Source organism: Helianthus annuus, chromosome 13 (genome assembly GCF_002127325.2).
Source record: "Helianthus annuus cultivar XRQ/B chromosome 13, HanXRQr2.0-SUNRISE, whole genome shotgun sequence".
NCBI classification, from domain to species: domain Eukaryota; kingdom Viridiplantae; phylum Streptophyta; class Magnoliopsida; order Asterales; family Asteraceae; genus Helianthus; species Helianthus annuus.
Window position 1 is genome coordinate 26,774,207 of NC_035445.2, and position 12,864 is coordinate 26,787,070.

The 12,864-nt window shown below is 39.8% G+C and overlaps 1 protein-coding gene and 2 long non-coding RNA genes across 4 annotated transcripts; all 3 read left to right on the plus strand.

Moving 5' to 3' along the window:
- The first annotated feature begins 2,027 nt into the window (after window positions 1-2,027).
- Window positions 2,028-3,510, plus strand: LOC110902509. Its single transcript, XR_002571164.2, has 3 exons — window positions 2,028-2,233; window positions 2,716-2,781; window positions 3,413-3,510. It is a non-coding gene; the product is annotated as an uncharacterized LOC110902509 (long non-coding RNA).
- Window positions 3,511-3,950: 440 nt separating this feature from the next.
- On the plus strand, window positions 3,951-4,921 carry LOC118485731. Its single transcript, XM_035982150.1, has 2 exons — window positions 3,951-4,827; window positions 4,872-4,921. The coding sequence occupies exons 1-2, from the start codon at window positions 3,951-3,953 to the stop codon at window positions 4,919-4,921; spliced, it is 927 nt and encodes a 308-aa protein (XP_035838043.1).
- Window positions 4,922-5,041: 120 nt separating this feature from the next.
- On the plus strand, window positions 5,042-10,096 carry LOC110902510. 2 transcript variants are annotated; one of them, XR_004876890.1, is made up of 3 exons: window positions 5,042-5,073; window positions 9,302-9,367; window positions 9,999-10,096. It is a non-coding gene; the product is annotated as an uncharacterized LOC110902510 (long non-coding RNA). The 2 variants fall into 2 exon arrangements; XR_002571165.2 differs by lacking the exon at window positions 5,042-5,073 and adding an exon at window positions 8,620-8,819.
- The last annotated feature ends 2,768 nt before the right edge of the window (window positions 10,097-12,864 follow it).

Sequence of the window (12,864 nt, forward strand, 5' to 3'; positions counted from 1 at the left end):
GCGATCCATCTAACTTACCCGAAACTTATGGCAATTGGTTACACAATTAATCAGTTTCCAGTTTTATCTCAAATCAATTAACATCTTAACAGTTTCAAGGCCAATACATAATCGATCAAATCATGCAATTATATACTATCTCACAAGAACCCTAAACCGATTTAAACAAGCTTTGTGACATGCAATTCATCGTAGTTCAAGAACACATCCTAATACATTCAATCGGATTAAACATAACAACCTCATGCAAGCCGATTTCATACATAACCCGATTCACTAACATATCAACAAGTTAACAATCCGAATTGCATAACATAACATAGATTAATCATCTATTCGGTTCTTGATGGTAACATCCGATAAAGTGCACATGTGAGCCGGTTAACCTCTAATCGGTTTTTAAGTTATTTTCATGTATCCGATTCACAAGAATATCAATACATAGTTCATAATGTTCATCAAATCAACAACCCTAATCATCCGAGTCTAAGCATGAAATCATATAATCGATCAACAAGAAAAACAATACAAAACACTAACCGGTTAGAATCAATCCAAGAGAAAATGAGCCGAATGAAAAGCAAGATCCCGATCCTAAGGTTGCTCGCCGTCGGGTTTGAGAGAGAGAATGAGGGAACTAGGGTTTGTAAGTGTAAAGTGTTTAGCAAAACAAATGAGGAGCAACTCCCCCCCATTGTGTATGTGTACGTATAAGAGGGAATGGGCCGGCCCTTACTTGGGCTGCCCTTGATCCGATTTCAAGATGTGGCCCAAACGGGCTTGTGCGACCGAGCGGTGTGTTGTGCGGTTTGGTTCGTTTATATATACATACATACACATAGATACACACAAAGCACATAAGCATAACAATCATACTTCCATTAATCATTCAAGTTCATATAGTCACATATCGTGCACATACATCACATCAACGTAGGTCCGAAATACGAGTTGTCACAGAAACAAGGAAGCTCATGCGGGCCGCGAGCCATGTAAAGATCCGGTGCCTGACATAAGGATTCAGGCGGCCCGCGTGAGCGTAGCCTGATCCTTAATGCGGGCCGCTTCAAGGTGCCAGATGCAGAAAACATGCACAGATTCACTGTTTGATGTTTAAACCGACCTTGGGTGCAATTATGGCAGCATGGGCGCCCCCTACATGTCCCCTAGCACCCAGGGACAACTGCTGATCATCCATGAGCAATTATAGACTTAGTTGTGATGATCTTGTGCTCCAATTTTCACTATAAAAGGCAATGTAATGCACACAATTGAAACACACCTCAAACCTGCTTTCTTGATCACTTCTGGAGCTCAAGAGCATTCTTCTAACATCTCTGGTCGTGCACCAAGCTTCTGTAAGTATGCCTAACCCTTTGTGGTTTAGTTTTTGCTTAGTTATAGCCTAAAAGTCAATCCGTCGTAATTAACGATTGACTTGACGATAAATCACAAATGGTCCAGTGGTTTGTCGAATCAAAGGTAGTTATATGTTGGTAATCATGTGGGCATTAAACCCCTAAAAGGGCACCCTCTGATTCCCACTCTAACTAGTCTGATTGTCGAGTCAAACTTGCTTAGAAAAAGTCAACAGAATGCTATTTTGCGATTTTAAGCATAATCAGTAATGTAGATGGCGTGTAATCTGTTTTAACACTCATATAACATGATAATAAGTATATTAACTAGTCTAAGCTTGTTTGATCCGACCATTTACTGTTTTGACCCGGTTCGGAACCGAAAGTCGCAAAACTTTGACTTCAGTTCTGACCCGTTTTGGTATGACTTAGATATGCCTTAGGACTCTCTTAGGACCAGGTTACATGATGGTATAACCCTCTGTGACTGGTTCGTTGTTGTAACACCCCGAAAATATTAATGTTATAATTTAAATAAAATACTAGAAGTAAGTTATGATAAAAGGCTATGAAAAATAACCTAGTTAGTAGAAATCTTAACAAAATATGACAAAGTATAATTGAAAACCCTTGATTTATAGCCCATGTATAATTGAGGGACCAAATGTGTCAATTCTGAAACTTAATTTACTAATAGTAAAATAACACACCAAACACACACCTAAGTGTGTGTTTGATCGATCAAAGCCAGGCAACAAGAGGGGATTTCCCTCAAACCCTAAAATTCACAAAAATCCATCAATTGAAGGTGCAAATCAAGTCCGAATTGAAATCTGAATATAGGGTTGTGATCATCTTGACTAAGAGATTGTAAGGTATGCAAAAATTTCATGATTTGGTTCTACCTTAGATTTTGGATAAAATCATAAGATTGAAATCTGGTCATGCATGATGTTTGTTTTACTTGAAATAGTGTATAAGGATGAACCCTAGTAGATTTCTTGTTGAAATTTGGTTTAATTCTTGTAAAATTTATGATCACCATTAGAGGTGATATGTGGGTTTTGTAGAAAGGTATGAAACATTAGGATTTTGATGTTTCCTAGAGTAATTCAAGTTTTATGAACAAGAATTCAGAAATTATTGATGTAAAATTTAGCAAAATCGCTTAATTTGATGTTTGCCATGGCTAAATCATGAATGTTAAACTTAGTTACAAATTGTAAGAAATTATGCACACAAGATGCTTGATAAAATGCCTAAAAGACATTGATCGACACAAATGTGGTGTTGGTAAAGTGACAAGCTTAATCATGAGCCGAATGGTTCTAATGATAAATTGGCTTGTATGTTTTAGGCAACACGAGTGAGGCGTCGGGAAGTCAAGCCGGTGCGGACGCTCGCCAAAAGGGAAAGCTCTAAGGTATGTAGTTGACGCTACTTTAATGATGATGATTTGGGTTTCTTACTTATGGGTGATAGATTGAACAATTTAGAATCGTGTTGGTTGGTTGTCTAAAATGATGGACTTCATGATGACAACCCAGATGAGTAGATAAAAGATGGGTGCAAACCGGGTAACGGAAGTACCCCATCCGTAGACCATAAGCCCGGGTGTGGGAAATGGGAAAAAAATATTAGAATCACGCAAACCGGTAATGGGAGCGTGTGTGTTGAAGCAAGGGATCCAAAATGGGTCGTACTTGTTGCGAGGAAATACCCCGTGCTGCACTTTGATGGCTGAGAAGTGCAGGAAATGTTTTAAACGGGTCAAAACAGCAAAAAGAAAGGAATTGCAGAGTCTACCGTAAATTACGGTATTACCGTAATTTACGGTGGAGGGCAAACTCTTACGGTGGTTTTCTCCTGGTTTACGGTGAAACCATAAACTCCCAGCGCCCACCGTAAATTACGGTGACCACCGTAATTTACGGTGGAGCCCTGCCAAAATTGTTTTGTTTTGCAAAAACGGTGTATATCGAATTCGTTTTACGCCACACTTATTTATATGAAAATTTAAGGATCCTAACATTATTGTTTTGTTAAAATTTCAGATTTCAAGTAAGTCAATCGAGCGGATGGTGATTAATACAAGACTTATGAACCGAACACTCTCAAGAAGATGATTTTCACTTTTGTTTTAGAAGTTCTTTTGAAAACTTTGTAATGAATGAATTACGCAATTGTCCTTTAAGTTTAGTGGTTGTTCTCAAACACTTATGGACTAAATGTTTTAAATCATTATGAACTTTCTTATTTAGTCGGTTTAAAATATGACGTATTTTAAGTTGAGTGTTACAAGTTGGTATTCAGAGCTAAGGTTAAAGAGGATTGTGTTCGGTTCAAAGCTTGATCAACATCCGGTAAGAATTCATTTAAAGCAAATTAAATTTACAAAGATTAAAAAGGGTAACGATTTGTTGTGTATGGGAGGAGTATAGTGATATACTCAAACCCGGGAAGTACACTTAGTATAAATGATAAGGCAAAGTTATATACTTGGCCGAATAATGAGTACGAAGTCTCATGTAAAGGCATGAGAGCGATTGAACAAGATTATTTATTGAATCATTTTAACATTTCAGTAAGAAGATGTCGGGAGGTGCTAGTGACAATGTTCTATCCCTCACTACCGACGAGTTGAAAGAGAAGATTGCCGAGGAAGTTGGTAGGGCAATCGAAGTTAGTCTACCAAGATTTGTGGAAAGAATGCAAAACACCTTACTTTCGACTATGGAAGAAAGAATTGGTGAACTAAGAGAAGACCTTACCAGTGATAGGGGCAAGGCTAAGGAAAAGAAAGGTTGTTCTTACAACAAGTTTATGGCGTGCAAGCCCTCGGTTTTCAATGGAGAGGTAGATCCAATTGCTTGTCAAAGGTGGATAAGCGATATTGAAGGTGTTTTCGAACGTACGCATTGTGATGAAAGTGACTTCGTGGCGTATGGAACTGGCCAACTTAGAGGCCAAGCCAAGGATTGGTGGGACAACCTCAGAAACGAAAGGGGTGTTGAAACAATAAGGGCGATGACTTGGGAAGCTTTCAAAGTACCATTCCTCAAACATCACAGCCCCAAGGCGGTGATAAATAAGATAAAGGAAGAATTCATGCAATTAAGGCAAAAGGGTGAAACCGTTGATAAGATTACGGGAATGTTCATGGATAAGCTCAAGTTTTGTGATGACTTGGTCAAAACTGAAGAACAGAAAATTTATTATTACCACACCATGCTTAGGGCTGAATATAGGGAGTTCATGACTCCCTCACATTATGAAAGCCTTACTGATATAATCAATGCGGCGCGGGAACGCGAGATTGAACTGAAAAGGCAAGTTGAAAGAGGTGAAAGGAGGGCCTTGGATGAAAACCCGAGTCCCACAAAGAAGCCGAAGGTAGCTGAATCTTCGAAGAAAGGAAGTGCAAAAGGAGGATCTCCGAGTTGCAAAACATGTGGACGCACTCATAAAGGTGAATGCTATTTCAAGAATAAACCTTGCGTGGCATGTGGCAAGATAGGGCATGGGGTTGCAAATTGTCCCGACAAAGTAACGGTGTGCTATAAATGTTACCAACCGGGTCATAAAAAGTCAGAATGTCCGGAATTGGTGGGAACCAAAGAGAGTGCCGGTTCAAGGGATGAGACCCCAAAGGCTAAGGCAAGGTCGTTCCAAATCACTGTTGCGGAAGCAAAAATGGAACCCGACGTGGTTACAGGTATATTTGCTATAAATTCGATCCCCGCACGTGTTTTATTTGATACAGGTGCGAATAAGTCTTTTGTTTCACATAGATTTATTCAAAACCCCATGTTTACATTAACAAAATTACCTATGCCAATGGAAGTAGAAGTAGGTAATAACAAATGTTTTCTTGTTTGTGATGTATGTCGGGAATGCAAATTGAATATCGATGGTGAGGAATACTCCATTGATTTAATACCCATGTCCATGGGTGAATTTCAAGTGGTCGTCGGAATGGATTGGCTATCCCGCTACCATGCTAAGGTGATATGCTTACGTAAGGAGATACACCTAACGTCTCCGAGCGGAAGGCGTGTCATCATTTATGGGGAGAAGGCTTGTAATCCCGTGATATGCTCAATAATAGAAGCCCGCAAGTGTATACTACACGGGTGTAGGGCATATCTAACTTATGTGCGTGACGTCGAAAAAGAAATGCCCAAAATTGAAGACGTACCTGTGGTGCGTGAATTTAAAGATGTCTTTCCCAAGGATCTCCCGGGAATACCACCAGAGCGAGAAATAGAGTTCGGGATTGAACTAACCCCGGGTGCTAAACCGGTTGCTAAGGCACCGTATAGGTTGGCACCTTCAGAACTGCAAGAATTAATGTCTCAGTTGCAAGATTTACTAGAGAAGGGATTCATCCGGCCTAGCGTGTCTCCTTGGGGGGCTCCCGTGCTATTTGTAAAGAAGAAAGATGGGAGCATGCGGATGTGTATTGATTACCGGGAGTTAAACAAACTCACGGTAAAGAATCGATACCCACTCCCGAGAATTGACGATTTATTCGATCAATTACAAGGCGCTAGCTGGTTTTCAAAAATCGATTTGAGATCGGGTTACCACCAATTGAGGGTGAAGGAAAGTGATGTACCAAAAACGGCATTCCGGACACGATACGGACATTTCGAGTTTCTCGTAATGTCGTTCGGATTAACGAATGCGCCCGCGGCCTTCATGGATCTCATGAACCGGGTATGCAAGCCGATGCTCGATAGATCGGTGATTGTTTTCATAGACGACATCCTCGTTTATTCAAGAAACGAGGCGGAGCACGCTGACCATTTACGGGAAGTATTGGAAGTATTAAGGCGGGAAAGATTGTATGCTAAATTCTCAAAATGCGCCTTCTGGTTACGAGAGGTGCAATTCCTAGGGCACGTCATAAGTGCCAAAGGAATATTGGTGGATCCGTCGAAGGTGGAAGCGGTGTCAAAATGGAACCCTCCAAAGAATCCATCCGAAATTAGGAGTTTCTTGGGGTTGGCAGGTTACTATCGGAGATTCATTCAGGATTTCTCCAAGATCGCAACGCCGTTGACCAAATTGACCCGCAAGAATGAGAAGTTCGTCTGGGGAAGCGACCAAGAAAAGGCATTTCAGACATTAAAGGAAAAATTAACCTGTGCACCGGTGTTGACTTTACCGGATGGTACGGAGGATATGGTAGTTTACTCGGATGCATCGCACCTAGGCCTTGGGTGCGTACTAATGCAAAGGGGAAGGGTGATCGCCTACGCCTCTAGGCAACTTAAGCCGCATGAAACAAAGTACCCAACTCATGATCTCGAGTTGGCAGCCGTGGTCTTTGCCTTGAAAATCTGGAGGCATTACTTGTATGGTGTGAAAAGTACTGTTTTCACTGACCATAAAAGTTTGAAGTACTTTTTCGATCAAAAAGAGTTAAATATGAGGCAGAGACGCTGGTTAGAAGTGGTGAAGGACTACGACTGCGAGATCCACTACCACCCCGGAAAGGCTAATGTGGTGGCGGATGCCCTTAGCCGAAAGGACGAATGCGTTCCAATACGAATACGATCTATGCAGTTAGTAGTAACTTCAGGTCTGCTCGACCGAATCCGAGAAGCCCAAACCGAAGCGTTAAGGGAAGAAAATTGGAAGAAAGAACGCATAAAAGGGATGGTAAAAGACCTTACGGAAGGAAGTAATGGGATGAAATGCCGAAATGATCGGATTTGGGTCCCAAACACATGTGGTGTTAAGAGTCTTTTGCTTGACGAGGCACATAAGTCTCGCTATTCGATTCATCCCGGGGCAACTAAGATGTATAGGGACTTGAAGCAAAACTATTGGTGGCCGGGGATGAAAAGGGATGTGGCTAAATACGTGGAGAAATGTTTGACTTGCTTACAAGTCAAAGCGGAGCATCAAAAACCCTACGGCAAGTTGCAACCATTAGATATTCCGGTTTGGAAGTGGGAACAAATTACAATGGACCTGCTAACCAAGCTGCCCAGAACTAGCCGTGGTTTCGATGCCATTTGGGTAGTTGTGGATAGACTAACCAAAAGTGCCCATTTCATCCCTATCCGAGAAACTTATACGTCAGAGAAGATGTCAGAAGTGTACACTAATGAGATAATAGCACGCCACGGAGTGCCGATATCCATCGTGTCCGATAGGGATACCCGGTTCACTTCAAATTTTTGGCGCGATTTCCAAAAACAAATGGGAACCAAATTGTTTCTTAGCACCGCGTACCATCCTCAAACGGATGGTCAAAGTGAAAGAACAATACAAACGTTGGGAGATATGTTACGAGCGTGCATAATTGATTTCGGGGGTAGTTGGGATATTCACTTACCGTTGGTTGAATTCTCATATAATAACAGTTACCACGCAAGCATCGGCATGGCTCCGTATGAATTGCTATACGGAAGGAAGTGTCGAACTCCGGTATGTTGGGGTGAGGTTGGTCCGCGTGAACTTGAACATAAAGATGTAATCGGACTCACTAATCAAAAGATCGATATAGTCCGAGCTCACCTAAGGGCGGCCCAAAATCGACAAAAGGCGTATGCGGACAAACGAAAAAGACCGATTGAGTTCCAAGTTGGTGATAAGGTTATGTTGAAGGTATCACCATGGAAAGGAATAATCCGGTTTAGAAAAAAGGGGGAAATTAAGCCCAAGATTTATAGGGCCCTTCAGAATCATCGAGCGAGTCGGTAGGGTGGCTTACCGTCTCGAGTTGCCCCCTGAATTGAGTGGGATACATAGTACGTTCCATGTATCACATCTCCGGAAATGTCTAGCCGACGAAACCGCGTATATTCGTTATGACGACATCGAGATAGATAATAGTCTCAACTACGCGGTGAGACCAATTGCAATTCTAGACCGTAAGGTGAAAAGCTTAAGGAACAAGATGGTCTATCAAGTAAAGGTCAAATGGGAACACCGAAAAGGGTCGGACACCACTTGGGAGTCTGAAGAGGAAATGAAACGACTACACCCTACACTTTTCGGTACGTATAAGAACTTCTGTCATATACATAAACAGGTTTCGGGGACGAAACCCTCTTTAAGGGGGGTGGACTTGTAACACCCCGAAAATATTAATGTTATAATTTAAATAAAATACTAGAAGTAAGTTATGATAAAAGGCTATGAAAAATAACCTAGTTAGTAGAAATCTTAACAAAATATGACAAAGTATAATTGAAAACCCTTGATTTATAGCCCATGTATAATTGAGGGACCAAATGTGTCAATTCTGAAACTTAATTTACTAATAGTAAAATAACACACCAAACACACACCTAAGTGTGTGTTTGATCGATCAAAGCCAGGCAACAAGAGGGGATTTCCCTCAAACCCTAAAATTCACAAAAATCCATCAATTGAAGGTGCAAATCAAGTCCGAATTGAAATCTGAATATAGGGTTGTGATCATCTTGACTAAGAGATTGTAAGGTATGCAAAAATTTCATGATTTGGTTCTACCTTAGATTTTGGATAAAATCATAAGATTGAAATCTGGTCATGCATGATGTTTGTTTTACTTGAAATAGTGTATAAGGATGAACCCTAGTAGATTTCTTGTTGAAATTTGGTTTAATTCTTGTAAAATTTATGATCACCATTAGAGGTGATATGTGGGTTTTGTAGAAAGGTATGAAACATTAGGATTTTGATGTTTCCTAGAGTAATTCAAGTTTTATGAACAAGAATTCAGAAATTATTGATGTAAAATTTAGCAAAATCGCTTAATTTGATGTTTGCCATGGCTAAATCATGAATGTTAAACTTAGTTACAAATTGTAAGAAATTATGCACACAAGATGCTTGATAAAATGCCTAAAAGACATTGATCGACACAAATGTGGTGTTGGTAAAGTGACAAGCTTAATCATGAGCCGAATGGTTCTAATAATAAATTGGCTTGTATGTTTTAGGCAACACGAGTGAGGCGTCGGGAAGTCAAGCCGGTGCGGACGCTCGCCAAAAGGGAAAGCTCTAAGGTATGTAGTTGACGCTACTTTAATGATGATGATTTGGGTTTCTTACTTATGGGTGATAGATTGAACAATTTAGAATCGTGTTGGTTGGTTGTCTAAAATGATGGACTTCATGATGACAACCCAGATGAGTAGATAAAAGATGGGTACAAACCGGGTAACGGAAGTACCCCATCCGTAGACCATAAGCCCGGGTGTGGGAAATGGGAAAAAAATATCAGAATCACGCAAACCGGTAATGGGAGCGTGTGTGTTGAAGCAAGGGATCCAAAATGGGTCGTACTTGTTGCGAGGAAATACCCCGTGCTGCACTTTGATGGCTGAGAAGTGCAGGAAATGTTTTAAACGGGTCAAAACAGCAAAAAGAAAGGAATTGCAGAGTCTACCGTAAATTACGGTATTACCGTAATTTACGGTGGAGGGCAAACTCTTACGGTGGTTTTCTCCTGGTTTACGGTGAAACCATAAACTCCCAGCGCCCACCGTAAATTACGGTGACCACCGTAATTTACGGTGGAGCCCTGCCAAAATTGTTTTGTTTTGCAAAAACGGTGTATATCGAATTCGTTTTACGCCACACTTATTTATATGAAAATTTAAGGATCCTAACATTATTGTTTTATTAAAATTTCAGATTTCAAGTAAGTCAATCGAGCGGATGGTGATTAATACAAGACTTATGAACCGAACACTCTCAAGAAGATGATTTTCACTTTTGTTTTAGAAGTTCTTTTGAAAACTTTGTAATGAATGAATTACACAATTGTCCTTTAAGTTTAGTGGTTGTTCTCAAACACTTATGGACTAAATGTTTTAAATAATTATGAACTTTCTTATTTAGTCGGTTTAAAATATGACGTATTTTAAGTAGAGTGTTACAGTTGTTTGTCCGAGTCTTTAGCACATTTCCGTTAAATGCTTAAAAGTTGACCGTAACGCCCTTTTCACTTTAAAACGAGAATTTTGGACATGTGAAAGGACAATAATCTTAGTTACTGATTTGTAAGCATGTCCCTAAAATTTCACGTCAATCCGAGTTAAATGGCGCAATTAGCATAACGCCTATCTAAACCCGGATTCCAACACCAAACCTTTTACACACTGATGTAAAATAATATTTTGGGATTTTTAAAGATTTTTAATTATTTTTAGCCTACTCATAACCTGCGGTTATGGCATCGGTTCGGTAAATACCGAATATACCCTTTTTGGACATAACTTGAGTTCTACAAGGTATTTTGACCCGATTCCAGTTGCTACTGATTTTAAATAATAAATAGAGTATTTTGGACTTTATAAACTGTTCGGAAAACTCAGATTTCCTATAGAACTCAGAAACCTCTTTTATAATCTTTAAAATGACCGAAATACCCCTACGGGGCATATAATGAATTTAAACTCGTTACGGGCATTATGGAAGGTATCCTACTGATACCACAACCTCTTTAAAGCATATTGACTTAGGAAACTTGTGTAGGACTCTTACGGTTACCCGTTACGCCTTATGCGCGCACGGTTCGGCTTATGTAACTAGTTTACATAAACTAGCCGAAACGGGTCAAACCTTATTGTTTTGACCTCAAAATCCAGAGTGTGGTTATATTACCTATATAAAACAAGTCTTCAAACTTGTTGGGTCCAAACCACATTCCATTCTCAGTTTTCGCCTTTCACGCGATTAAGCCGTAATTATCCTTAGAACCCAACCGGTCTAGTAAGGCTACATTAAAGACCCGTTAGGATTCTAATAGGTTGTTATAAACCTTCGTTCCAGAATAGGAGACCAGTAAAAGCTACTTGCATTTATTTGATTGAGGATATTACTTGCAAAGGTAAATACTTTTAACTTATTTTCCGTTATACGGGCTTGGGTTACGGTATATAAAATACCGCTTGGTCGGGCATCAAATCTTCCATCGTTTGGTGGTTAATTGAATAATTTGATCAGCTCGTTTAAACAGTTTTGTTTACTTAAACGCCTTTGGGGGGTTAATGACCATGTCCCGGATATCCTTGGCAGCATTTTACGAAATGGCCACGACCTAAGCGCGGAGTGTAGGCGTACACTCGTCAATGCATAAATAGTTGATGTGGTGTGTCTATTGATCTTTAACCCGGTATGTCCGGGCTACTGAACGCATAAGGAACATGTAATTCGTTCACAAGATTATAAATTTAAATAATTCTCCCAAGTTATAAAGAGTTTGTGCCTTGTGCATTCAAATCAATTTTTTGTTAAACCTTTTACAAAAAGTGTCGGTTGAATGTATTTACCAGTGTAAACTGACGTATTTTCCCAAAAAGATTAAATGCAGGTACTAAGCGTAATTGGCTGGATATTTCTCCTTAGCATCAATAGAGAGTCTCGCAAGCTTAAGATGCCTACGTCTGTTGAACAATACTTATATTTTATTTTGATCCTCTGTGGATTATATTTCGACGATTGTGATACTTTGATATTACATTCAATGGTTGAAATATATTTATCTTTATGCTTCCGCTGTGCATTTATATATTGTGGTTTGACTATATTGTTGCCAACTACGTCACGGTAATCCCCCACCGGGCCCACCGGTGATACACGTGGAAATCGGGGTGTGACAGTTACAGATGTCATGTTAAATTCAGAGACATAGAGTGATCACTCTCTGTTGATTTAACTTTAGCAGCCCTTAGACATCTTACTCTCAACGATTAAGAGGAACAAATCCCATCTTTGACTACATACGTCTCTCACAATCACCTTATATCACACCTGAGCTTAGCCTTATGTATTGTCATATTACTAACAGCGAAGAAATAAGTCAAGGCATTATATTTGGTGAATATCAAGACCCAATATGTATCTCAGGTCAGAGGATACTATGGTATTCTCCTTTACTCAATTTTACTTATGATCAATCACAAATGATTCCATACAGTAATATTTGAGAGCGAGTCAGTCCAATATTTGTATCCCGCAAATATCTATGAACTTTGGCAGCAACACTTTGCTCTATATTCATAACAAATGAATATCCACCAATCCAAGTTCATAATAGTCTTACATTCATATTTGTTCCCACAAGTATGATCGACTACGGACATTTAGAATAAATAACTTATTCATGGATTTAAACATGCTAAAATGGAACATAACTCAAAATACCATAAAGAGTTATAATAACAGTTGTTCCAATATCCAAATACAAAATAGATCAAATCCAATCACTAGAATATCGAATTCCTAAGGCACAGGTATGACCCTTCATGCTTTGCCCGTTCAAGGAGCTTCGTGAGTGGATCCGCAATATTTTGATCAGTGTGAACTTTGCGAATACATATCTTTCCCTTTTTCAACTTCATCCCTTATGTAGTTGAAACTCCGCTCAATGTGCCTAGTCCTTTGATGTGCACGAGGTTCCTTGATTTGAGCAATCGCACCATCGTTATCACAAAGATCTCTAGGGGTCCTGAATGGTAGGGACTACCCCTAGATCGACAATAATTCAAGTGGCAGA